Source organism: Tachysurus vachellii, chromosome 6 (genome assembly GCF_030014155.1).
Source record: "Tachysurus vachellii isolate PV-2020 chromosome 6, HZAU_Pvac_v1, whole genome shotgun sequence".
In the NCBI taxonomy this organism is placed as follows: Eukaryota; Metazoa; Chordata; class Actinopteri; order Siluriformes; family Bagridae; genus Tachysurus; species Tachysurus vachellii.
This window is the reverse complement of record NC_083465.1, coordinates 7,658,944-7,685,822: the sequence shown is the minus strand read 5'-3', so window position 1 is coordinate 7,685,822 and position 26,879 is coordinate 7,658,944. Positions and strand designations below refer to the sequence as shown.

The 26,879-nt window shown below is 38.0% G+C and overlaps 1 protein-coding gene across 3 annotated transcripts in view; it reads right to left on the bottom strand.

Annotated features, from left to right (window-relative positions):
* LOC132847061 (signal-induced proliferation-associated 1-like protein 2) overlaps nt 1-26,879 on the bottom strand; it is a 117,185-nt gene that overhangs the window by 78,417 nt on the left and 11,889 nt on the right. For all 3 annotated transcript variants that reach the window (XM_060871984.1, XM_060871985.1, XM_060871986.1), the window contains exons 2-6: nt 24,946-26,677; nt 15,387-15,520; nt 13,733-13,921; nt 10,180-10,354; nt 8,515-8,618 (exon numbers count right to left, since the gene is read on the bottom strand). In XM_060871984.1, the coding sequence (XP_060727967.1) occupies nt 8,515-8,618; nt 10,180-10,354; nt 13,733-13,921; nt 15,387-15,520; nt 24,946-26,329 (1,986 nt within the window). In that variant the 5' untranslated portion in view covers nt 26,330-26,677. The remainder of the gene's footprint in view (nt 1-8,514; nt 8,619-10,179; nt 10,355-13,732; nt 13,922-15,386; nt 15,521-24,945; nt 26,678-26,879) is intronic.

Sequence of the window (26,879 nt, the reverse complement as noted above, 5' to 3'; positions counted from 1 at the left end):
TAGTGCAGCTTTTGATACCATTTACCATGCTATTTTACTTGATAGGCTAGAACATGTTGTTGGTGTTAAATTGACAGCCCTCTCCTGGCTTAAAAATCATTTGAAGCTCACACAAATAATTTCACAAGGGGAGCCTTCTTTCATCTCAGAAATATTGCTAAGATAAGAAATATGATGTCATTACATGATGCAGAAACACTAGTTCATGCATTTTTACCTCTAGGTTGGATTATTGTAATGCATTACTAGTCTGATCGTCTCTTCTTACGGAGCTACCTCATCAATCCTGATTGTCTACCCATGGGGTTGGAGTCTCGTCGCCTGGTGGTCACCCTGCCAGGGATTGATCTGCATGGTCAGCCAGTGACTCATGGGATTGCTATGGATGGGGCTGGCCAGAGACTGTCATGCCTTCTTTGAATCAATGTTGCATCAGCCAGCTGTATAGTCTGGCCTTTATCAGCAAGCATTTGAAGACTTTGACAGGAAGGAATTATTGTCGGTTCCATGATGAACTCAGAGATGTGCTGGCCATTAGTTCCTCACTAATTCCTCACTCACAAAGTTAAACTATTATAAACAGTTGTAGAAATTACATTATTTACTGTCTAGTGTCACCCAAATGAAGATTGATTCCCTTCTGAGCCTGGTTTTTCTCAAGGTTTCTTACTCATATCATCTCAGGGAGTTTTTCCTTGCCTCCAGCTTGCTCATTTTTAAATTAATTTTAAACTTTAAATGTGTGTATTCTTTTATTTATTTTTATCCTTATTTTTTCTTCTTCTTCTTATTATTATATATTTATTTCTTTTTATTTCTCTTTTTCCTATTTTTTTTTTTTTTTACTTTTTAATGATAGCCTAAATTTTGTTTTTTATTGACTTCAGTACTTATGTACTCTATACAGGTATAATGCCATAAAAGTGAAGTGTCTCAGTCACAGTTGACTGGCTATACTGTCCAGCTGAATTGAATTAGGGTTTAATGGTTTGTCAAATATTGTGTCTGTTTTACCTCAGGTTAGGGTCATCTTTTATAGGGGAATTTTTTTTCATAGGGGAATTTTTTTAACATTCAGTGGCAAACATGAGAGGCAAACCTAAACCTACAGGGGAGAATAGGCAAGCTATTGTTACACTGAAGAATGAAGGCATTTCCTGAAAAAAAACTGCCCATAAACTCAAGATTACAGGAAGTACTATAGCATACACCAGTAAGAGGCATGCAGAAACAGGAAAGAATGCTGATGGGAAAATAATTGGAAAATCTCATTTTTAAAAGAGATTTTATGTGAGTCTCCAGCCTATGTTACAGAAAGCTAAGTGCCCCAGAAATCACAGCACAGATTAATGCAACTACTGCTATGCCAGTGTCAACTTCAACATGCACAGGAGACTTCATGAAGCTTGTCTGAGGGAGAATGTAGCTGCTAAGAAACCCCTGTTGAAAGAAGCAAGGCCAAAACAAGGCCAAAACGGTTCTTTGGGCAAAGGATCACAAATTCGATTGTTGCTGACTGGAGAAATGTTTTGTAGTCTGGTGAATCAAAATTTCATATATTTTTCTTTTTACATTTGTTGCAGAACTGGTGAGAAGATGATACCAGACTGTGTAATACCAACTGTCAAGCAAAGAGATGGAAGTGTTATAGTATGGGGATGTTTTTCAGGTTTTCGAGGTGACTGCTAAAGGGAGGTAAAGGGGCATTCCCAATGGAACTAACGGGCTGTCTCCCTCTGTGCCTGTTCTTCCGTGTCCCATTCCTCAGAGTGCCCTACAATTCTCTCCTGAAGTCAACAACCATCTATTTTGTTTTATTAATGTTTAGATACAGGTTGTTGGCTCTACACCAGGCAGTTAGCTGTTGCGCCTCCTCTCTGTATGCTGACTCATCATTCTTACTAATGAGTCCGACCATGTTTATGTCATCAGCAAACTCGATGATGCTGAGAATGTCAGTTTGAGGGGACTGTTAAAGACTTATCCCATATAAGCTTCACCCCATGTTGATCACACACCAAACATTGTGTATGTCCTCAGAATCTTGCATTATATATTTCATATAAATCCATGCAAGCACTATGAGTTGCATGAGTTCATGTAACTAAGGGTCTCGCTCTTAAATTATGTCATGCAAATAATATTAAATTGGACTGTGTCAGGCTAAATAGTCCCAATAGGCAAATCTTTGTGTCCAATCTGTTACAAGGTAATCCCAACAAAAACCTACCTTCCATGCTTTGTGACAATAACTCAACGTTAACTGTTAAATTCCTGTTGCAAGATGACGGCCATGTTTTTTTCAGGATCAAATAACAAATTAGCACATAGTTGCAGCATACCAAATACAGTTTGGTATGCAAACTCGATGATGTGGTTGGAGAAGTGCATTGCTACACAGACGTGAGTCAGCAGAATAAACAGCAGTGGACTAAGCAGTGATCAGTGATCAGTGTATCGGTGCTGAGGATGCTGTTCTTGATCCGGAGAGACTAAGGTCTCCGAGTCTGGAATTCTAGGATCCATTTGCAGAGTGGTGAGCTCAGGCCCAGCAGGTTTAAATTTTCAGTCAGGTGCTGAGGGATGATTGTGTTGAATGCTGAACAGCATTCGAATGAATGTATCTTTATTGTCCAAGTGGGTGAGGGTCAGATGCATGGTCGTGGCAATGGCATCGTCCATGGAGCTGTTTGGAGAATACACAAACTGCAAGGGATCCAGTGAAAGTGGTAGCTGATAATGTTCCTCATGACAAGTCTCTCAAAGCACTTCATCATGATGGGTGTGAGTACAACGGGACGATAGTCATATAAACTTCTTCGGCAGGATGACAATGGTGGTTGTCTTGAGGCATGTTTAAAATGTTAGTAAAGACATCCGCTAAATTCCAGTCAGGAGCGGCTTCAAACTTTTCACCCTATGGTAGTAGGCTTGCTAGAGAAGGCTGGCTCAGCACTGTGAGAGGTAACATAAATGGTGGCCATGTTTTTTCAGGATCAAATAACAAATTAGCACATAGTTGCAGCATACCAAATATAGTTGAATCTCACCTTAGTGTAACCCCTACATATGACCACATACCTAACTATGTTTTTTGACCTCAGACTTGAGGTATTTATAAGGTATAGCTGTTAAAAAAATGTGATTTTCAGATTGTTTTTTTTTAACTATCTGGGTAATCATCAAACATTTCTTTAAGGTTTTTTTTGCACATAGATGACATTCAAATTCAATTTGACCTGACTCTCTTATAAATGACTCTCTTAACTATATAATTTTCCCCGATATTTTTTTTTTGACCACTGAATCGTATATGACTGGGATGTTTGGGAAGTGTAAAATATGTGCTTTTGTTTTTTAAACATAAATAAAACTGAGGAAGACTGAGATACATCTGTAATATAAAAAACAAACCTGATACAGTACAGTAACATAGTTTGAAATATAAAACCTGCAGAAATATGAAAAAGTAACAAGTTATTCTTACTCTAATCATACTTGAAGTTGAACTATTCAAGTATATTTTCGTAGACTTATAATTAGGGCTGTAGCTATTGAATATTTTAGTAATCAAGTATTCTACCAAAAAATTTCATTGATTAATCGAGTAATCTGATAAAATGTATTTTTGCTTAATTAAAGAGCAATATTAAATATACAAGAGAAAATAAAACGGGTCTCTTAAAATGAATAACTTATTGGTTTCCTTTTTTAGAAAAATTTACTTTTATTTTTTAAATGCATAGTATGCAATGCATACAACAATATTTTCTATCAAAAATAAACATTTAGATATTACCCATTGTTGTACTTGTACTGTGAACAATGAGAAAGTTGACTGAGAAGAATTAAGTACATTCAAGTGCCAAACATTCTGGGTTTTAAATGAACCCTTTTCTGAGATGCAATAACAAAAAAATTAATTATTTTTAAATTACTTTTTTAAAGTATCAAAACTAAGGCATACATTAAAATAAATAGTAATAATATTACAAAATACTGCCTTTAAGTCATGCAACTTAACTTTCAGAACTAAAAGATTCTAAACCTACAGCTCAGGCATAACATAAGCCTTTACTGTCTAATTTGGAATGCTTTGTGGTAATTAAGAGTCAAAAAACATGGACAGGAACTTGGACATAGAGGTCATGCATGGTTTCACACCGAGTGCTTTAAGCATATTGTCGCTGTCGGGCGGAAACCTCGTCCAAATTTGGTCAATTTCATATTTTTTCACATATCGATGCTAATGGTCAGTCACCACGTGGGTCTGTTATTTTTAGTTATTAACCAATCTAAAGTCTTGAAAATAGCTTGAATGCAAATCTCTTAACTCCATTGGACACTTCAACTGTCTGAGAAATCTCGTAACTCCACCTCTTCTTCACTCCGCGAGAGAGCTGCGCGGCATATTTCTCCTCAAGAGTCGCAACGAATCAACACGTCTTAAAGTGATATCAAGACAATCCACTGCAACGCGGACTAAACCCTGTGCATTGCAGATAAGATAGGATTGTATCTTACAATGTCAAGGCAAACCGTTATGTTCAACAAGTAGCTGCCTTTGCCGTCTTGCTCATCACTTTAAGCAAGCTGGCTGGCTTTTTTCCTCGTTATTATACATAAACATGCCATATAACGTAGTGAAACGCTAATTTGATCTTTATTCATTTTATTTTTTGGGTGAACTATCCCTTTAACTATGATTTTATCGATGTTTATCTGTGTTATTGATGTATTTTAAATATCTATTTATTACTGCTTATTATACATGTTCATTGATGTTTTAAAATGTTTTTTTATAATATAATATTTGAATTAAATTGAATGTTTTGGATACCACTATTAAATTATTGTTTTTATTATTATTTTACTGACTTTAAGTCAGCCTACTTATAGACAATGCCTCTCTTGGCACTGTGCATGTAAAACACTGTTTTTTGGACACTAACAAGTGACAATAGTTAGGTTAGATACATTTGAGTAGGTCTGTTTTGTTAAAAATCGATAGCTGTAATGCTTCTGTGCAGAAAGAAACCTGTGAGCCACGAAGGTAAGTTTGCGAGCAGATTAATTTCCACCTATTAGACAGTCTAATCAGCTTATCGTGTTTTGTATTGCATCACTTATAGCTCCTTTAAAATAGAGTTTAGGAAGATGTATGTAACTACAGTCGTTAGCTTTGGTTAACTATTGAAGCCTTTTCTCTTGTCAAAAGGCTCAACTTGACCGCAGACTTTACTGAACACTGCTGGCAGCAGCGACGTCTGTGTCTGTACCGTTCTTATCAATGACAGCGTAATCTCGTATCTCTCTGCTCCCAAGTCATAAAGCTTGTATCTCCGAAAAAACGTGACTTTGGGAAAATGTTGTGTTAATGTTGGTACACAACAGTATATGATGGCAATATAAGGTATAATAACAACTTTAACGATACAATGTTTAATAACTCAAAAAATACGGCGTTTTTTTATTTCCTGAAAAATAATGGTTTTGGAGATACGAGGATTCCGCCCAACAGCGACGATATATATATTAATCAGAATATAAAAGTCTTTCTCTCTCAACGTGTGTGCTTTAAAAGTCTTTAAAGGAGCATGTGATTGCAATGAAGAAAGATAAGCATATCAACATGCTCAGAACTGAGGCTTGCCCTGCACTTTGAAGCAATGTTTCCTGCTGCTGAAAACAGACGCTCTGATGGTGTCCCAAACCTTGGACATCTTCTGTCGTTTTCTGTTTGTTTCTTCTCTTTGCTCAGTTACATTGTTATCGCGCCCTTCCATTTTGCAGCCCACACTAGCATGCGCCCTCAAATCAAAAGACTGCTAACTCCTCGCGTCTCCTTCCGCTTTTACGTAAGCGTGTTGTCTCACACACACACCACACACACACCACACACACACCACACACACACAAACACACACAGAATAATTGCACAAGAACGTGACGTGAGCTTTAAAATGAATTAAAAGAGGCTTTGAGGCAGAGGAATTTGCCTCGAATAATTTTTGTAATCGAGTTACTCAAGGAAAGGTTTCAGCCCTAGTTATAATATCCAAAAAACTGCCATACTGGTGAGCTGACTTTTCCTTTTATTTACAATTTCCTCGCTCCCTGTGGCTCATTTTCTGCTTATCAGTTGCCGGTTACTGAAGAGGAATCCAGCAGACCAGCACGAGACAACGATATGGCGCAACCAAACTTGATACTGTTACATGATTGGCTGTGAGTGTCACTCCCAAAGTTGCTAGGTTACCAGAGAGCGAGTGCCTTTGGTAATGCAACCAAACTTGCTTCGCAACCTCTGTTTTCTTCCGACGGATAAAGGCCATGTCCACACTAATCCGGATATATTTGAAAACGAAGTTTACGTCTAAAAACGCTCCGCGTCCACATTATCATTTTCAAACGTTTTCCAAAAGTTGCTTATCCACACTGAAATGTATGAAAACGCTTACATCTCCCTACTGCGCATGAGTAAAGCTTCAACCTGCGTCATTTCCGCTTGGCGTTTATTTACTTTCGGCTGCATCACAGGACTAAAAATGCGTCATAGTATTCAAAAGCCTCCGTCTTCACAGTCCACACTAAGACGCGAAGACGTTGTTTTCAAATTTATCCGCTTTAGAGAGCGTCTTCCAACAGCTACGTTTTCATTGACTTAAAACACTGTCTCAGTGTGGACGAAAGGCCAAAACGGAGAGAAAAATATACGTTTTCAAATGAAAACGTATTAGTGTGGACATGGCCAAAAAATATTGAACGTTTTATCGAGCACATTTTTTATCGCTATCGATCACGTGTCTATTGCGATACATATCGTTATCGTTTTATCGCCCAGCCCTAGTATGGAAGAGTAGATTTTGCATATTAATCAACTATTATGCTGTGGGTAGGGTTAAACTTTTCTAAAGGCAACTTAATGCATCAGGAGAAAAAATTCTTTTTTTATATTATATTAAAAAAAATAAATAAATAAATAAAAGCTAATTATAGGGATCAAACAAACTTCTTGTGACACCACTAATTTTTCCTCCCTGAAGACATGGTCCTCAAAACAGCTACCAAATTCTGGTTTGATAAAATAAAGCACTACAGTGAAATAACCTCACTTTTTATGGCTAAAAGTAAGTAGAATGAGTTCAAACTGGATTTGCAGTGATAAAGAGAGATGGATCAATGATTATGCCCAAGCTATGAAAGTTTCATTTCAAGTGAAAAAAATTATGTATTTTTGGCTAATAAATAGAGCTTTAATTTTACTGGGCTTCACATTTATAAGGTTAGAATGAATCCCATGTTTGATATCACAAATGCAGAATATTACTTAGGTTAGGAAAACAGGTTTATTCTAACATAAGTCTGAGTATCATCAGCAGAAGAGGGAAATGAAGACTATGGTGGTGAATGATCTGACCAAGAGGCATCTAAGGAATACTGTTACAAGGTGGGGAAACAGGAGAAACAGTGTCAGTAGAAGACATTTTCCAAGATGAGATCCAAACTGAGATCTATTACTAATATAGCCGATGGCAAACTTAAAACCTGAGCATGTTAATGGCAATAGCAAGCAGACAGGAAAGGAGTGTGTGAAGGACACCAAAATACTTAAAGAGAAAGAGGATAGTCAATAACACCTAAGAAGGCAGGTCTCAATACTGTGTATAAAACCAGATGATATTAATAATAGAGTGCACCAAAGCATTACGTCATCACTCTCTAATACTAGAGTAATCTGTTATTTTGCAGAGCTCCAATGTATATAACACAATAATATTCCTACACTGAACAAGCCTACTCTGCAAACACAAATATCTTGTTTTTATTTATTTGTTTGTTTGTTTATTTGTTTATTTATTGTCTTAAAAATCAGAATGAAATGATTAATGAATATATTTAATAAATTAATTAATAGATGAATTAATAGATTTTCACAAAAAAAGCAATGTGAAAATACAGTGTCTATGAAGTACAGAATCATTTCAACTGTAAGATGTAAATGCAAATGTAGATGCAAATATTTTGAAAGAGAAAGGGGGATTATGAGGTGGATAATGTCCATACACCAGAAATGTCTGTGATATGCTCCTTTACCCAAGAAATGCTGAAAAATAGTTGAAAACTTCTTTCTTTTCCAATACCCATTATTGAAGTTTAGGATTTATACTTCAACTAGAATTTTTGCTGAAATATGTTAATTCTGGGTAGTAAAATTAATGATTGTTTTTTTTTGTCTGTATGTTTTTGACTCTCAAATTTTTGTGTCTATGTGTGAGAAAAAGAGATTGTGTGCTAACCTGCATGTTAAAAGGGCAAAATATACACAATATAGCCAAATATCTGTAAAAACAAACCTGAATAAAAGTTGTATTGTGCTTTCTAAGCAAAACACAATCCACTTACACTCCCTTTTAGTACCAGAGATACACAACTTCTCTGCAAAAAATTATGCTTTCCTCCAAAAAAAAAAAAAAAAAAGTTTTCAGTGGAATTATTAAAAATTAAACTGACCTGTTGTCTGTTGTTAGGTGTGTAGGGTAGAAGAGTGGACACATGAAACATTAGTTCATGGTCCTTGTAGGTAGTGTAGAGTGAGTGGGTTCCTGTTGAGTCCGCTGTAACACAGATAAGGCCAATAAGACAAAGACATTCATAACGGCATAACACAAATATGACTAGTCCCAACAATAATCTCTGCTTCTATTTCAAACACCTATGTAGAACATGGCAAAAAGGGTTGCTCTGTAGCTAGTGGTGACTACTTATAAGTATACAGAGAAGTATAATTGTCCTTGATTACAAAGAACATTACTATTTCAAAAAATACTAGTTAGTAAATATGATGAAAAAAGGGGAAAACAGCCTCTTTCACCTTTCTGAATGTATCAGTAAGTTGAAAAACAGAGTTGATCCATCTACAGCCATGTATTAATCCCAAATCAGAACAAACAGGTTTTGTAGCAAGTGCAATTCACAAATTTGATTTGCCAAGAAATTACCCCAATCAGCCATAACATTAAATCTACCTGTTTAATACTGCCAAAACAGCTCTGACCCATCAATACATGAGCCCCATAAGAGCTCTGAAGGCATACTGTGGTATTTGACATTAATCATTTGGCAGCAGATCCTTTAAGTCCTGTAAATTACAAGGTGAATCCATGGATGGATTGGACTTGGTTGTGCAGTACATCCCAGAGATGTTTTGGTTGAACTGAGATCTGTCAACTCTGTTTTCAAGTTGTACAAGCCATTCCTGCACAATTTTTTCAGTGTGGCAGGGCACATTGTACTGAAGAGGTGTACTTGGTCTGCTACAATATTTAGGTAGGTGGTATATGTCAAAATAATATCCACATGAATGCCAGTACCAATGGTTTCTTAGCAGAACATTACTCCTGCTAAGAATCTGATGCTCACATGCCCATTCTTAAGCATGTGGATAGGGTTCAGAACTCTCAGCAGTCTGTGGCAATTCAGTCTCATAAGCATCAAGCCAAGATTTAGTTAAATTTTCAATTAAATTTATTTGTATAGTGCTTTTAACAATTGTCTTTGCAGAAGCATAGAAACAGAATAAATTGTTTAAAATTAAATTACTATTTATCTCTAACATGGAACTTATTTGTCAGGGTAATTTCTAAGTCAGTAAGTTCATTACTGTCTTTAAATGTTCACTGATGAAATTGCACAATGTACTGTGTGTTCTGACACTTTTCTACCATGACCAATTTTAGCTTTTTCAGCAATCTACATGTGCTACATTAGCTCTTCTTTTGTACTGGAGAACAGAGGGTAGCTTTTGCTACCCACATGCATCAGTGAGCCACTAGTTGTCCTTCCTTGTACCAAACTTTGGTAAGTCCTACCTACTGCATGCTGTGAACACCCCAGAAGACCTACCATTTTGGAAATGTTCTGACCCAGTTGTCTTACCATCACAAAAAACACATCAACTTTAAAAAGTGACTTCCTTCCCAATGTATCCCAACCCAATCCTAACAGGTTCCAATGTAACAAGATAATTAATGTTATTCACATCACCTGTCAGTGGTTATAATGTTATGGTTGATGATAAATCATAATGTGTAATTTAATAACGGCATACACCACTAGCAAATAATATAGGTACATGCAAAGGAGACAGACATGCATACATGTGCATTGTGAGCATACTCTTATTATCTAGCTGTGCTTTGTATTTATTGAAGCCTTTTAGTTGCACTCTCTGTCCGAGCTGGTCCAGGAATTCCTCCAGTGCTGGTCCAGCACTCTCGTTATTGTACATCTCTTCCTCTGTGCTCTGACCTGCCTTGCAGTACAACACACCCACCTTGTGCTGGAAACTTAGCTGAAAAACGTACAAACAGACATACATTATGTAATCTTTACTGGTTAATACAAACAAATAAATAAACCAAATTAATATGAGTCTAATTACTGTATATGGCAGATCTGCCAAACCCAATAAGGAATAATGCATGGCAATATTGCATTTACTGTTCAACATTTTGAATATATCCGCAATGACTATTTCAAACAAGCAAAGCAAACACACAGTATTTATAATCACAGTCCAATTATTTGTAAAGTATTAGATTTTACTAGACTTGTTTAGGACCTATTTACTCCTATTTTCCAGTCAAGACCTAAGAGTACATAACATTTTTTGACTAATATTTACAGTGTCATCCGTCATAAATATAAGTATTTGGTGTCAACTAATTTGTATACATACTTAATAATAGTTTAAACACAGTTCATGGTTTTAATCTCATTCAAAACATTCTCCATTTACCCTGACAGAAAGCAAGGGCATCATGTTTTTGCATATATACTACAAAAACTCAAAAAGTCAAAACAAGCGACCAGCCTAAAAAAATTATAATGTTAGAGGTTGTTGTTTTCAAAAAAACTTATAAAACTTTATTATATACTGTTCTTTAATGGAGTTGCAATAATACAGTATGATATAGATCACAGTAAAATTATGTAATACATGCATCAAATTTATTTTTTATAATTTAATTATGTTTGGATTAGGCAAGCAGAATCCCTTAGTGTCTTTATATCCTCCCTTAAAGCTTATTTCTTTAGGGTAGCTTTTACTTGAAATAGATTTTTTTAACGTTTTGATAGTATGTTCTTATTTGGTGTGTTTTTATATCTTACTTATTTTAACGTATTATTTGTATAATTGTATGTTTCCTTTTTCTTCTGTGCTTTGAGATGCTACTTTTAAAGGCGCTATAGAAAATAAAGTTTTTTATTATTATTATTATTATTAATTCAAATAAATACTAGCAATAAATCACTCTTATTAGCAAATACAATAATGTAAAAACCTCAAACAACCCATCTGTAAAATAGTAATCATTCACAGGGCTGTTAATGCTGTGATTCATTTATTTTTAGTTTCTGGTCAGGGTTGGAATGAATCTGGAGCATATCCTAGGAACACTGGGCAAGAAGAGTATAATCATACTGTCAGGATGACACCCAGACTTTTTACCTGTTGGAACATTACGGGGCATTCCACAAGAGTTGTGTCTTGTGTCATGGGTTTTTGTTTACAGGAGTAGGTGTAAAAGCATAAAAATAAACACTTCAGCACATCCACGGCTACAGGACATCAGTAGTTTCTCACACTGCTCTAATCTCTTTCACAGATCAGCAACTGTTGTGGGTTTATTAGCAATAACTTCATAGACAAGTATTTTCCAGAGATTGGAAATCAGGATTCAGATCAGGACTCTGGGCTGGCAATTTCATTATTTCAGTGTTCTTAGCTTCAAGGAGCAGTTTTACCCATTTTGTAGCATAACAAGTGGCCTTGTCTTGCATGAAAATTGTGGGCTGAATAGAGAATGCTCACAGGGAAAGAACCACTATTCCAAAGGAGGTTCTGATTAACATTTGCATTTATCCTGCCATGTAGCTCTAAAGTGGCCCAACTGCAGAAAGCATCCACCAAACAATGACACTTCATCCTCCACACTTCATTAACAGCCACCTCATCATCAGTAATACCACAGTAATACCATAAAATGTTAGTTTAAACAAAGGTTGGCTGTTAATTTTAGACAAAAAGGTAGGAAACATAAGGAATGTCATGCTTTTGGTCTACTGGTACTGTTACAAGGAAGGAACACTGGGAAGGAACACTGCAAATAAATATTTTGACTCATCAGCTGTATAATGTGAAAGAATATCACTATTTTGATAGGTGTGGTCTCATGTATGATGGACAGTGTCCCCATCCATTGAATAGTTTGATGAGTGAATAGTTTGATGAGTATCATATACTACAAATTTATTCAGTGTTACATTTAGTAGAAGATTTCATTTAATGAATTTATGGGATGTGGTAGCTAAGTGGTTAAGGTGTTGGATTACTGATCAGAAAGGTCGTGAGTTCAAATCCCAGGGCCGCCAAGCTGTCCCTCCTGGGCCCCTGAGCAAGGGCCTTAACCCTCAATTGCTCAGCTGTATAATTGAGATAAATGTAAGTCACTATGGATAAGAGAGTCTGCCAAAATGCCAAAAATGTAAATGTTTTTCATTTATTCAATATTTTGAATGGTTTCATATTGAGCTTAGTATAAAGAATAAAGCACACTCTAAATCACTGAATTCAGGTGTTACAATCACTTCCGTGGCCAGTGGTGTTCTACAAATATTTGTGAAAAAATGGGTCGCTCTCAGGAGCTCAGTGAATTCAAGCATAGAACCGTGATAGGTTGCCAACTGTGCAAAAAGTCCATTCGTGAAATTTCCTCACTACTAAATATTCCACAGTCAACTGTTAGTGGTATTATAACAAAGTCAAAGCAATTGGGAACAACAGCAACTGATGGATTGATAGAGCGGGGTCAGCGCATGCTGAGGTACACAGTGCATAGAAGTCACCAATGTTCTGCAGAGTCAATAACTACAGACCTCCAAACTTCATGTGGCCTTTAAATTAGCTCAAGGACAGTGCAAAGAGAGCTTCATGGAATGGGTTTCCAAGGCTGAGCAGCTGCAGCAAAGCCGGTGTCAAGTGTAAAGTTTGGTGCAGGGGGATTATGGTGTGGGGTTGTTTTTCAGTGGTTGGGCTTGGCAACTAAGATCCAGTGAAAGTAACTCTTAATGCTTCAGCATACCAAGATATTTTGGACAAGTTCATGCTCCCAACTTAGTGGGAACAGTTTGGGGATAGCTCCACCCTGTTCCAACATGACTGTGCACCAGTGCACAATGCAAGGTCCATATAGACATAGACGAGCAAGTTTGGTATGGAGGATATTGATTGAACTGACCTCAACCCAATAGAACACCTTTGGGATGAATTAGCCAGGCCATCTCATCCAGCATGGTGAATGGTCAAAAATTCCCATAAACACACCTAAACCTTGCGGAAAAAGTTAAAGCTGGGCAAACTCTATATTAAACCCTAAAGTTTAAGAATGAGATGCCATTAAAGTTCATGTGCATGTAAAGGCAGACATCCCAAAACATTTGCCAATATAATGTAGCACAACTAGTACTGAATAAATATAAACTAGTGATATTCATAGGAACAATCTGCTTATTAAGTATTACGTATCAATCATAGATCAGAAGGTTCAACAAAAATACAATGGTATTTATAATCCTAGTGTTCACTAAGGACCAAATGGGTGATATGTTAATATATGAAGGCCATACACATTACAATGATTGGTGAAATAAGTCATGAAATACTTACACCCTGCTCATCCAGCTTCAGAAGCTGTTCAGGAACTTTGGGGGAATTGAGAGCCAGTCGAAGGCACTGAATGTTGAGCTCAGGAACTACATACTCCATTACCTCCTTCAGGGGGAGGCCACGGGCTGTGCCATGCCTTGCTGTAGAAGGCACTGCATCTTCTAGAATTGCTCCTCGAAGAGTAGTCAGCTAACAGGCAAGACAATAAATATAACAATGTGAGCAGATGAAATTTAAAATTCAAATAAAAAAAATCTAAATTATTACAGGCCCATCCCAGATAGTCTCCTGAAACACCATTAAAAATCAGACTAGACCACCACTCTATATGGTGTAAAACTACAATGTGCAGAAGAATACAAATGAAACCTACCTTTATTAAGTGACTATTTGGCACCATGAGACTGGTATTTACATTTCTGACTTTCAGACAAATTTGTAATGGTGAAACAAGAATTTTACTATGGGCAGCATCCCATCCATATGTACCACAAAAATGTAAAAGAAATATAACTATAAAACAGGTAGTGAATACTCTACCATGAACAAAGCAGGGAACATGTATGTTTCCCCTACTTGAAAAGTTTTTTTGCCTGACTCTAGGCCAATAAGTGGACACAAAATTTTAAGCAGTATTATCTAATTACTAATTAGGTAAATTCTTTTAAAACAGTAAATTGATTAATGTGGGGTTGTGAGAAATAACCATTTTCAGAAAATTATTTCAGAAATTATAAGTTATACTTTGATATTACCTACTTTATGCTGCATATACATAATGTATTTCTTGTGACTAGAAAGAAACACTGAACTAAAGCCAAGGTGGCAATATGTATTTTTATACATTATAGTGTGCCTGGCTATACAGAGGACTGCTTAAGATGAAGAGAAGTAAAAACCTTGATAGACCAACAGGCAGAACTCACAGTACACACCCAGGAGATGTGTGCAACAAATACTGATAAGAAGGGAAGTGGAGAAAGCACCAAAGCCTAAAACACTAGTTTTACCTGAATTAATTAATTAATGAAGTTAGTTGCTTACACAGAAAATTAAATTGCAAATGGTGTTATTTCATTTTATTGTTCATTTTGGAAATTAAATTGCCAATGTCCATTTACATTTACATTTTTTATGTTCATTTAAAGGATTACAAAATTTGCAAAAATTAAAAAAAAAGAAAATAATAAATGATTCTGGAGACAAATAGAACAGTGTGTCTACACTATTTATAAATCTGTTTTTCCATTAAGTTCTAACTCATGTTATTCAAATGCCTAGATATGTGATTATTCTTTATGATTATAGGTAAATACTCTTATTCTTCTGACAAATGAAAGACCTGTATTTATATTTTAGACGAGAATAGTCATAAATAAGAATAAATATACTTTCTATTGAGGACAGATAAGTGGGTTGGATGACATGGAGGCATACTCAGACATGGATGCTGATGGAATGTGCAAAAGTGTTTTGTGAGGAAATGTGGTATTTCTAGGTGAGATGAACCATGGTGATGTTTCTAATCATTATTAACTGTTGTACATCAAAATAAAATAAATTCCTGTCTATGCATGAAGCTATAATTCATGAATTAGTTCTCAGGGTTTGCTCATATAATACACGCAACTCCTATGAATATGGGATGTGTTACCTGACTAGTCCTGAAGATAATACGATAATTGTACAGTGACCCCTCCTTCTCCTTCTTCTCTTCAAGCTTTTCTCGTCGCACACTGATAGCCACAGGACCCAGGTTCTCATCCATTCCAAAGTAATTCTGCTGGTCTGAGAGAAGAGCAACATTGCAGGTTAAAGTGGCAAAGTAAGTTTACTTTCTATGGTGGTTCTTAATTGTATTTTTACTTTATTATGCTCTAGTTCAACCAAACTTCATATTTTACCATTAAGGAGACAAATTACAGTTTTACTCATATATAAATGAGATTTGCCTTAACTTTCTTTTTGGTGAACAGTCACTGTCACCGTTGTTAGTGATTTATGGACAAATTGCAATCATCAAGAAGCAAGCTTTACTCAAATTGGTCTCTTGATTTTCATTTCCAAATTCAAGGGTGCTTGGCCACAATTTAAAGGAGAAGAAGCAAATAACTTTCTTTGTTGAATTTAAAATGGCTGAATTACTATTTGACAAATTATTTATTCTTACTACAAGAACACTCAAACATCTTGAAACAACAATGTTAATTTGAGGTTGAGTGGTTCATCATACTTCTATTGAAGATATACATTCACTTCTGGTTTGCTTAATTATCGCATATATCAAAAATCCCTCAAGTTGGACTCACAATGCTACATTAAATATCACTGAATAAAAAAAAGAAGTAAAAAAAACTGTTTAAACTTAATAGTTTTCATTGAACTAGAATTAACCCAAAGATTAAGAAGAAAGGGGAAACTTTTAGGGCATTGTTAGTAGTAACATTATACAACAACATATGCTATATATCCATCATTGAGCATTTGAAGGCTTCAGCATGAAGGAGTTGGTGTTGAATCTATAATGAACTCAGATAATCAACTAATTTATGATTTGCTCGGGAGCTCCTGGTTACACAACTCCAATCATTCATTCATTCATTCATCTTCTACCGCTTATCCGAACTACCTCTGGTCACAGGGAACCTGTGCCTATCTCAGGCGTCATTGGGCATCAAGGCAGGATACACCCTGGACAGAGTGGCAACCCTTCGCAGGGCACACACACACACACACTCATTCACTCACACAATCACACACTAGGGACAATTTTTCCAGAGATGCCAATCAACCTACCATGCATGTCTTTGGACCGGGGAGGAAACCGGAGTACCCGGAGGCATGATGAGAACATGCAAACTCCACTCACACAAGGCGGAGGCGGGAATCGAACCCCGACCCTGGAGGTGTGAGGCGAACGTGCTAACCACTAAGCCACCGTGCCCCCCAACTCCAATCAACTGTATATAAATGAAGAAATGGGATTTCCTTTTAAGCATCATGTCTATTTATTTCCTCTGCGTTGCATCTAGCATAGCAACAGACTTCGAAAACACTTTGCAGTGGGGTGTTGATTGTCCTGCTTCCGACACCGCAAAACCAAACCAATTCCAAATTATGGAAGACACTGTGCCTTTCTTGGGAATGAGTTCTTCCCTCTCACTTCCATGCTGTTTGTGTATCTCTATGGCAAACGTGTAAGGGAAAGACTGAGCCCATTCAAGGCCATAGGAGCCTAGAGGGGCGCATCGGCGGATGTTAAAGAGAAAACTGATTTTGATCGGCATAACAAAATACTGACTAAATTGAGATATTTTCATCAAAAGACAAATATTATGACTAAAATATTACTGTCTAAACGAGTGGAACATAACAGAACTGCATCCTACAGTAACACACAAAAAGTGTTTGCCATGAAAGAGTAAATTTCAAATTAAATGAATATAAATCAAATTTTCACTGCAAACATACTACTATATATTATTTGTGTTAGATTTCATGTGAAATCTAAAAAATGTCATTTCTTTCATTAGAAGGCAGACTAAATGTTTGCCAATTATTGATGGCTAGATAGATGATAGATGGCTGTTGTAGTCTAAATAGAAATACAAAAATAATTCTGACATTCTTTTTTAAATTTGACAAAAATAGCATGAAACAATGTTATTTCCATATTTTGAACTATTTTATTATGTATGTGTAAGTCTCAGTTAATTTAGTTAAATTCTAAATACGTGCAATATGGCTCTCTGATTTACATATTTGAATGTAGAAAAAAGCCTACTTGGGCATCTTATAATGCCCTGATGTTGTTGCTATGCAGTTTCTAAACACAAGCATGTTTAAATGTAGGAAAAGAAAGCTTACATGCATGTTTTACAGTGCAAAAATACAACATATGGGCTCCTATGTTGTTGTTTGTCATCACTCACATTGCAAACAATATCACTCTGGCCCCTCATTTGTGATGCTTTTCATGAAATGGCCCCCATGAGAAAATAATTGAATAGCCCTGTTATAGAGTTTGTGTGGGTAGCAAAATGAGTGCTTTATCTCCCACTTATAGAATTCTCAAAGCTGAATACCCCATTCTTGTGCCTGAAGCAAATTGTCCTGTGTTAACTGTTTGCTGCTTTGCTTTCAGATCAAGAATATACTGGTCTGTTCTTCCAATTTATTGAGATATTTCACAGAGGCACTAAGTCTGGATGTCTCATGGAATAATCCACCAGGAATAAAACAAAGTAATATCCTCACATGCACCTTTCTATTAGCACAAGTTCCCTGCCAAAAGACTTGGCGCCACACAAGTTGCTGCCTGTTACCCACCATGATTGTACAGCGTTTCTCCAACAACAAACCCTGCAAGACCCCTGATATAAAGACACCAAGGAGAAAAAAAGTGGGCTTTAAATCAGGAAACACAGAAGAACTGAGTGGGGAGGGCAACCAGGGACGACCAGGGAGGGCAAAGCCTACTACAGGAGGAGGATGGAGAATCAGCTGCAAAAGAATAATAGTGAAGTGTGAAAAGGCCTAAAAGTCCCAAAAGGCCAGAGGAATGCTGACTCCCAGGCCATGGAGAATCTGAAATGGGTGAATGAACTGAAAATTTTCTTCAATAGGTTTGATCTGTTGGGGGGCACGGTGGCTTAGTGGTTAGCACGTTCTCCTCACACCTCCAGGGTTGGGGGTTCGATTCCCGCCTCCGCCTTGTGTGTGTGGAGTTTCCATGTTCTCCCCATGCTTCGGGGGTTTCCTCCGGCTACTCCGGTTTCCTCCCCCGGTCCAAAGACATGCATGGTAGGTCAATTGGCGTCTCTGGAAAAAAGGGGAGCTGTTCAGAAACCATTTAGCAAAGCAGTGCCAGGTAGTGAATCACAACCCAAAAGACTGAATGCTCCATCAGCTGCTGCATTGCACACAGCTTGTCTAACAGTTGCAAAAAACTGTGTATTCTGTGACAGCACACAGAGAGTTGTCCCAATTATTCAGTAGCTGCACGCAGAGAAATTTAAAAAATTGGGCAGATGTTTTGTGTGTCTTGGCACAGGATGCATAGCAAAATACTGTAAAGCTAAGGGTGTTAAATGTCCACTCTGCAGTCATGCTAGCATGAAGACAAACACTGTGGTCTCATCTGTGTCAAGTACAGAAAATATAAAATCAAAAGAACCAAACACAGTGTTGCTGCAGACAGCAAAGGCATGGACTGAGGGTCCAGGAAGGAGAAAAATTGTACGGTGTTTGATAGAAGGAAGTAGTCAACGAAGCTCCGTTCATGAAAAGCTGGTGAGAAGTTTGCAGCTACCAGTACTAAGACAAGAGACATTGAACCTCCACACCTTTGGTTCCCCCAATTCTGTCATGACCAAGCGTAACACTGTAAAAATTATATTAGAAAATGTGTGGAACACATGGCAGAAAATTGAGATTGATGCAATTGAGACCCCACAAGTGTCTTCAGCTATCATGAAGGTATCTTATGATCAAATTCAAAGACTGATGAAGGAGAAGGGACTGAAAGAAAGAAAATGATGCTTCCTCGACTGGAGATAATGGGAGCCTTGATAGGTGCCAGGCTAGCTCAGAACCTGTCAAAAGCTCTTAAAATCGGAGAAAGGCAGCTCCATATGTGGACAGACTCAATGATAGTCTTGCCAGTTCAGCGCAAAAATGAAAGCCCTTTGTGGCAAATCGAGTGACTGAGATTCAGAGACTCACTAAACCAGAGTCATGGTCACACTGCAATGAAAAACATAATCCAGCAGATCTGCCAACAAGAGGACAATCTGCAGAAAATTTGATTGATAATCACTTGTGGTGGAATGGACCTGATTTTCTCCAGTCAGTGAACTTTGTAGTATCAGCAGATGTAGAGCTTCCAGAAGAGTTAAATGCAGAACTCAGATCTAAATTCCAAGTTGCAGTGCAGTTTATTGATGAGCAAGGCCTGATTAAGGTGGAAGGAAGGCTGCAGCAGTCTGATATTACCTTTAGAGAGCAGCACCCAAGGATACTACCTGCCAAACACAGGTATTGTGAACTGTTAATTCAAAGCTGTCATGAGAAGGTTTTGCACTCAGGTATAAGAGATACACTCATGCAAGTCAGAGACAGACAGTGTTGGGCAGTAACGCGTTACTAAGTAAGACAGTAACTAATACTGTAACGCATTACTTTTTAAATAAAGTAACTCTGTTACCGTTACCATATGGTGCGTTTGTCCGTTACTTTTTTAAATGAATTCATTTAGGCTGAAGTGTAGCCTACAGACTAGCCTGTTTACAGCAGCGACGCATTGTAGGATTGTTGGATGCCAACCACAGTAAACACGAAGACACCGCACCATGGGCGTTTCTGTTTATTCATGTATGGGCGGCAGTAATGGCGAGTCAAGGCGAGAGCAAGACGAGTTTCTCAAAGTGGAAATATGCTCATTTCACTTTAGTTGAGCATAAAGACAAAAATCTTTTAGTCAAATGTAAGCTGTGTCTTTCAGGTTCGAAGGTCCTATCCAATAATGAGAACATTAAAGAACGTTCTTTAAAAAAGTAACTAAAAAGTTACTTTGAACAGTAACGCATTACTTTTTGGTGTAAGTAATCAACAAAGTAATTGAGTTACTTTTTGAATGAAGTAACTAGTAAATGTAACTAGTTACTATTTCTTAGTAACTAGCACAACACTGGAGACAGATTTTAAATTCTGAAGGGTAGACAGCTCGTTAAGCAGATAGTCGGAAGGTGTCCAGTCTGCAAGAGGTTTAAGGCTAAGCCAGTTCAGCAGGCCACCGCACCCTTACCAAGGGACAGAGTAATTGAATTTCCTCCATTTGAAAGCTGGTGTGGATTTTGCTGGACCGCTCATGGTGAAGACCAGAATTGGAATGAGTAAGGCGTACATAGCACTTTATACCTGTGCTGTCACTAGGGCCATACATTTGGATCTAGTCTCAAGCCAAAGTACAGAGAACTTCCTTTAGGCACTAAAGCGGTTCATAGCAAGTAGGAGACTTTGCAAGGTCATATACTCAGATAATGCGAAGACCTTCAAATGAGCAGATCAGGATCTAAAGGAGCTTTGGAAGTCAATCAAAGAGCATGATCTCAGAATCTTCTTCGCTGAAAGGGGAATAACCTGGAAGCACATAGTCAAGTGAGCAGTCTGGTGGGGAGGTTTCTGGGAACGTCTTGTGAGATCGACAAAGTCATGCCTTAAGAGAATCTTGGGTAAAGCCTCATCAAATTTTGAGCTAACCACGAGCTTAACTGAAGTATAGGCTGTGCTAAATTTAAGACCCCTCACTTATGTTCACAATGAATTGGATGAACCTCAGCCACTGACTCCGGCTCATTTTCTGGTCGGTAACAGACTTACATCTCTACCACCCAAGACCATAGCATCTAACCCTCAGCCAGCTGCTCAGAATCGAGAAACCTTGACAAGAGATGGAAATACAGTCAGAGGCTGTTGAATGAATTTTGGACTCATTGGAGCAGGGACTTACTTGATGAATTTAAGGTATGCTCACCATTGTGTAAACACTACAGAAGAGGTGCTGAAGGTGGGAGATGTCATTCTCGTGGCAGAGGACAAGACGCCATGACAGACATGGAGAGATGGATTAATACGCGCATGTTCTGGAGCACTTCCCTTGGAACGGTGTTGAGAAGACCAGTACAGTTACTGTATCCTTTGGAAATTATTGATACTTAGTGAGGAGTAGAGAGTGATGAACTATAGTTCATCGGGGGGAGGATGTTGCAATATTTGCAGTATTATTGATACTGAACAATGCTAAATGTAAGTTAAAATGATCATCATTGCCTTAATGTTTATGATCGTTTTGTTGCTTACCTTAACAAACTACAGCAGCCCGAGAGATGATCGTTGGAGAATGCTGGAAACGGACTTTGTTCAGTAAAGTTCCCGCAAAAGACGAGATGCCTCCCGTCTATACTACCTCTATACTTTCTGTCATATTCCCCACACCTCTGCTCCAGCACATCCCTCACCACAGACCAGGTGAGAGCTGAACTCAAAATCCTGTGCAGATCAGCGGTGTGTGTTTGTGTGTGTTTGTGTATGTGTGTGTGTATGTGTGTGTGTGGGGGGGCATTGTGAGAATAATGTTTTTAGATTTTCCAAGTGCTTTCAACATTTTGCAACCTGTGCTGCTGAGAGGTAGTGCTGAGAGCACTACTTTACTAACCGTCCACAGTAAAGTAGTGCTGAGAGCACTACTTTACTAACCGTCCACAGTAATTGAGGGCTCAGAACTGTGTGTCTGATAATCTTCAGTATCGGGGCTCTGCAGGGAATGGTTATGGTTTAATTCCTCCTCACATATTATACTGCAGACTTTATATAGAACACACCTGGCTGTCACCTGCAGAGGTTCTTTGGTGACTGTGCAATTGTTGACCTTACCACTGAGGAGGACGACACAGAGTACAGAAAACTGATCCAGGACTTTGTAGACTGGTGCCAATGGAAATGCCTCCAGATCAGTGAATAAGACCAAGGAGCAGGTGGTGAATTTTTGCAGGTGCAAATACTACCCCAACAGCGGTAATCATTTAGAGAATGGACACTGAGACTAAATACTTGGGTGTTAATCTCAACAGTAAACTAAATTGGACAAACAACTCCACTGTTGAGTGGGAAGATCAGTTGTCTACAGATTGGAATTGGAATATGTGATTGACAATGTGAGTCAAGCTTGCTACTTGTGGTAAAAGGAAATTGAATTTTGCAAGCCAATGCCATTTGCAGCATGGGAGAAGAAAAACAATGAATTTTAACATGCTAAGAACATCTTGTATTGAAATCTAGCATTTATATAGTAAAAATAGATAATAGTGCAATACCAACAAGCAGACACCAAACCATACAAATTGCATTACTTGGACCCATGCTATGTGCTTCCCGATGGTAACTAATATTCAGATCATTCACTTCTTGAGCTTTTCTCATCCTCGTAAGTGCTTATTATAAATTCAAAAGTATGTTGTGAAAACAATTGTATAGGTCTAAGGTTATCAGAAATTACATTAAAGTAACCAATTTATTCTTCCATGACAAATAAATAACCAAACTCTTATTGGGTGCATAAAGGTAGACTACCAAGCATTTTAGGAAGATATACACAGAGAGTAATTAATGAAATACAGAAAATAAGAGCAAATAGAGTAAATTATGAAACAAACTGTAGTTTGTGCTTCATGCAAATGAAAGGCTTTTGAACACTGAAAAAATGTTTTTAAATTTTTAATTCAGCTTTCCTAATAATATAAATATATTTCTATTATGTCAATTACAAATTTTACAAAATAATAATTTACTGTAATAATAACAATGCCACATGTAATAGACACTCATATTTGATTATTTGTCAAACAACTCTTAACTAAAATAAATGTATTATTGTAATAAACAGGGTATACAATGTTTTCTACGGTATGGACTACTGTATATGGCCAATGGCCAAGTTTTATTATTCCTATTCTTTTACTTTCAGCTTTTCACGTTTGGGGTTGCCACAGCAAATTGCCTGTTTCCACCTAACTCTATCCCTGGAATCCTCTGCTCTTGCACCAAATATATTTATGTTCTCATTTAACACATCTATATATCTCCTTTTTGACCTTTCTCTTGACCTCTTACCTGGCAGCTCCATCTCCAACATGACCAAACCATCTCAATCTAACCACTCAGTCCCCAAAACAGCCAACCTGAGCTGTCCCTCGGATATGCTCATTCCTAATCCTGTCAATCCTCATCACTCCTGAAGATAACCTGAACATCCTCATCTCTGCTACCTTCATCTCTACCTCTACAGGTGGTCAGTACCATTCCATCTCTATCTTTAATCACCCTTATCTGTTGTACATCCTTCCAATCTCTGTCTCACTAACTTGTACAAGTTCTTCTCACCTTCCAGGCAACCTGGCATACAACTCATAGTATGATTTTTGTTTGGCCTTGTTATGCTGTCCTGTATTTCCTTGTTTCACCACCATGTTTCCTTACCTTCTTTATTCCTTCCAGATTACACACCTAGCACCCTCCTACCTGTCTCCCTGATTACTTCTGCTTTCATGTCCCTGTCATCTGGAAGCTCTTCAAGATCACCTAAAGCCTGTGTCAGCTTCTGTCTGAATTCCTCGTGACATTGTTCATTCAAATTTCACCACTTGGTCTTCTTTCCTAACTTTCCTCTCCTCTTTGTTTTTCCCTGACCACCAGAGACATCATGCATATCATCATCCGATGCTGTCTGGGCTACACTCTCTCCTACCACCACTTTGCACTCACTAATCTCTCTCAGATTGCCTTGGCTATATAGAATGTTGTCTACCTGCATACGCTTACCACCACTATTATATGAAACTCTATGTTACTAATAAGTGTTAACTACAGCCATTTCCATCCACTTAGCAAATTCCACCACCATTTATCTTTCTAGGTTCCTTTCATGAACACTAAACCTGAACATAACCTCCTCATCACCTCTGTTTCCCTCACCAACATGCCAGTTGAACTCTGCTCCAATCACTACTCTCTCCCATCTGGGAATACTCTCCATCACCTCATCTAACTCACTCCAGAATCTCTCCTTCTCTTCTAACTCACAGGCTACTTGTGGAGCATAACCACTGATGACATTCAACATTACCCCTTCAATTTCTAACTTCAAATTCTGACACTCTTTTCACCTCTAAAACATTCCTCAAAAACTGATCCTTCAGGATCACTTCTACCCCATTTCTCGTCCTATCCACAACTTAATAAATCTGTTTGTATCCCCCTCCAATACTATGTACTTTGCTCCCCTTCCACCTGGTCTCCTGCACAAAGAGTATATCTACCTTCCTTCTCTCCATCATGCGTGCCAGCTCTCTACCTTTCCCTTTTATTGTGCCAACGTTAAGCGTCCCTATTCTCAGTCCTATACTCCTGTCTTTCCTCTTCTCTCTCTCTGTCTACGAACCCTTCTCTCTCCTCTCCTTCCTCAACCAACAGTAGCCAATTTTCTGCTGGCACCCTGTAGGTCGACAATGCCGGTGACCGTCGTTAATCCAGGCCTCGACCGATCCGGTATGGAACTCTCACTTAAGTTTTATTTTTCCTATTAAATAATAATAATAATAATAATAATAATAATAATAATAACAATAACAACAATAATAAGAGCAAGCAGTGCTTACCTTTTCCAAAGAAATATTTATGGTAATAGTATGCCCCCAAGTCAATGTGCTCAATTATGTATCGCTTCACTTTTTCACGATGGACTGGTTGGTTTTCACGAGGTACCTCCAGCACAGATACACCAGCATTGGTGCAGTGAGAGCTTAATGAAGACTCAAAAGAGCAGCTTTCTCCTGCACTGTAGTTGGCACTGTTTGCCCTAGACAGAGAAATCTTCCTTTCACCCTCACCACCAATCTCATTCCGGAAATGTGGGCAGCTTAACACTAGCTCATTGCTCTTTCCATCACCTTCATCTGTCTCAAGATTCTGTTTAGGGTTCAACTCTTCATGACTGCCCAGTGAAGACTCAAACATTGGTGTAGTCCCACATACTGAATTTCCACAAGCTGCGGCAGTGAATGGGACTTGATACTGTGAAGCAGCTGAGGCACCAGTGGTAGTGTTCTTTCTATGACCAAGGCTGACTTGATTTGCCACAGCATCACTAACATTAAAGAGTGCACTCTGCACATCATAGTGAGCAAAGCATTTAGGGATGCCTAGAGACCGCCGTTCCTCTTGCTCTAATGTGAACCGGAGACCATCATGCTCGCTTTTAATAGTTCTCAACTTCCGGAAGAAAGATGTCTCAGATGACTCTGCCTTGAGCCGATGTGTGAAGGACTTCTCCCTTTCTTGACTGTAGAGAAGGGAACTGCCTATGTAGTTGTAGCCTGAGATACAAATAATCTCTCCACGTGCTATCTGAGCTGCAGTCTGCAAACTAGATGAGAAAGCACTATTGTAACGCAGATCTGGAAAACAAGTTGGGTGTGTGTTCAGATGATCCAATTTATCTACTCTGCAACCCTTTAACCGTGCAAGGAGTCCATCCCCACCTAGACCTTGTTGGTCAATAGAGGAAGTGCTGCCATACTCCCGATGCAAAGAGGCACCAGTGTTGGGGTTGACAGCTTTCTGATGTATAATGTCCTCAGCATCTATATCACTGATAGTCACATCACTGTTGCTTCGCTGTCGAATAGGATAAAGTCCCTCTAAAGAAGACTGATTCAGGAGGTCACTCAGTGAATATTTCATGTCAGGGTGATCAAGTTCCAATTGTGCTTCATTCCCATCAGTGATCTCTGTGCTTTGGTGTCTTTGTCCATTTTGAAAGGCCTTAATATCTCTCTCATAGTTTGATCCACATAGATTCTCACACCCCTTTTTCGGTGGCCAGTCTGATATCCTGGCACGCACCCCCATTTTAGGCATACTAAATGTGCTGTTGACTTCTCCTTCTCCATTAGGCTTGTACTGCAGGCTGGTAGCTGGAGTTTCTTTGTTTGCAGTCAAAGATCTCGGTTTCCTGTTGAACAACTCCTCTGAAGACTGCATAACTTTAGAGGAGACCTGAAGTCACTGCGTTCAGAATTGTCTTGTCTATACCAGATCCTTGCTTAGAATGAAACCATGTTTGCAGCTGGTGCCAAGGGCAGGAACACAAGTACCCTAATAATTACATTGTAATAGGTCTTAATGGCTAGATCTTCTTTCTAAGTTTCAAAGATAGCAAAGGGCAAATGAAAAGCTTCGATGTAGTAAAGGGCCAACCTTTAGCTTAAGTCCATATTGTCTAGGTCAATGACAGACTGTGGGTAATATGAATGGCTGATGAGGCTTAGACAGGCAGCGCTCTTTGCAGAAAGATGAGCTAATATAGTGCATAACCTGGTGAAGTTGAATCTGCAAAATATAGAAAAAAGATAAGTGCATTAATATTTAGAAACAGAGTAACAGTTTCCATAAAATATAAAAACAATTTCCATAAAACAAATCAGATGAGCATTTATAAGGTACAGTATGTTATTGAACAGGCAAAAGTAATGTCTGAAAACATTGAGGGCACTAAGCACAGACTTGTGCAATCTTAGCTGCAAAAGGCAAG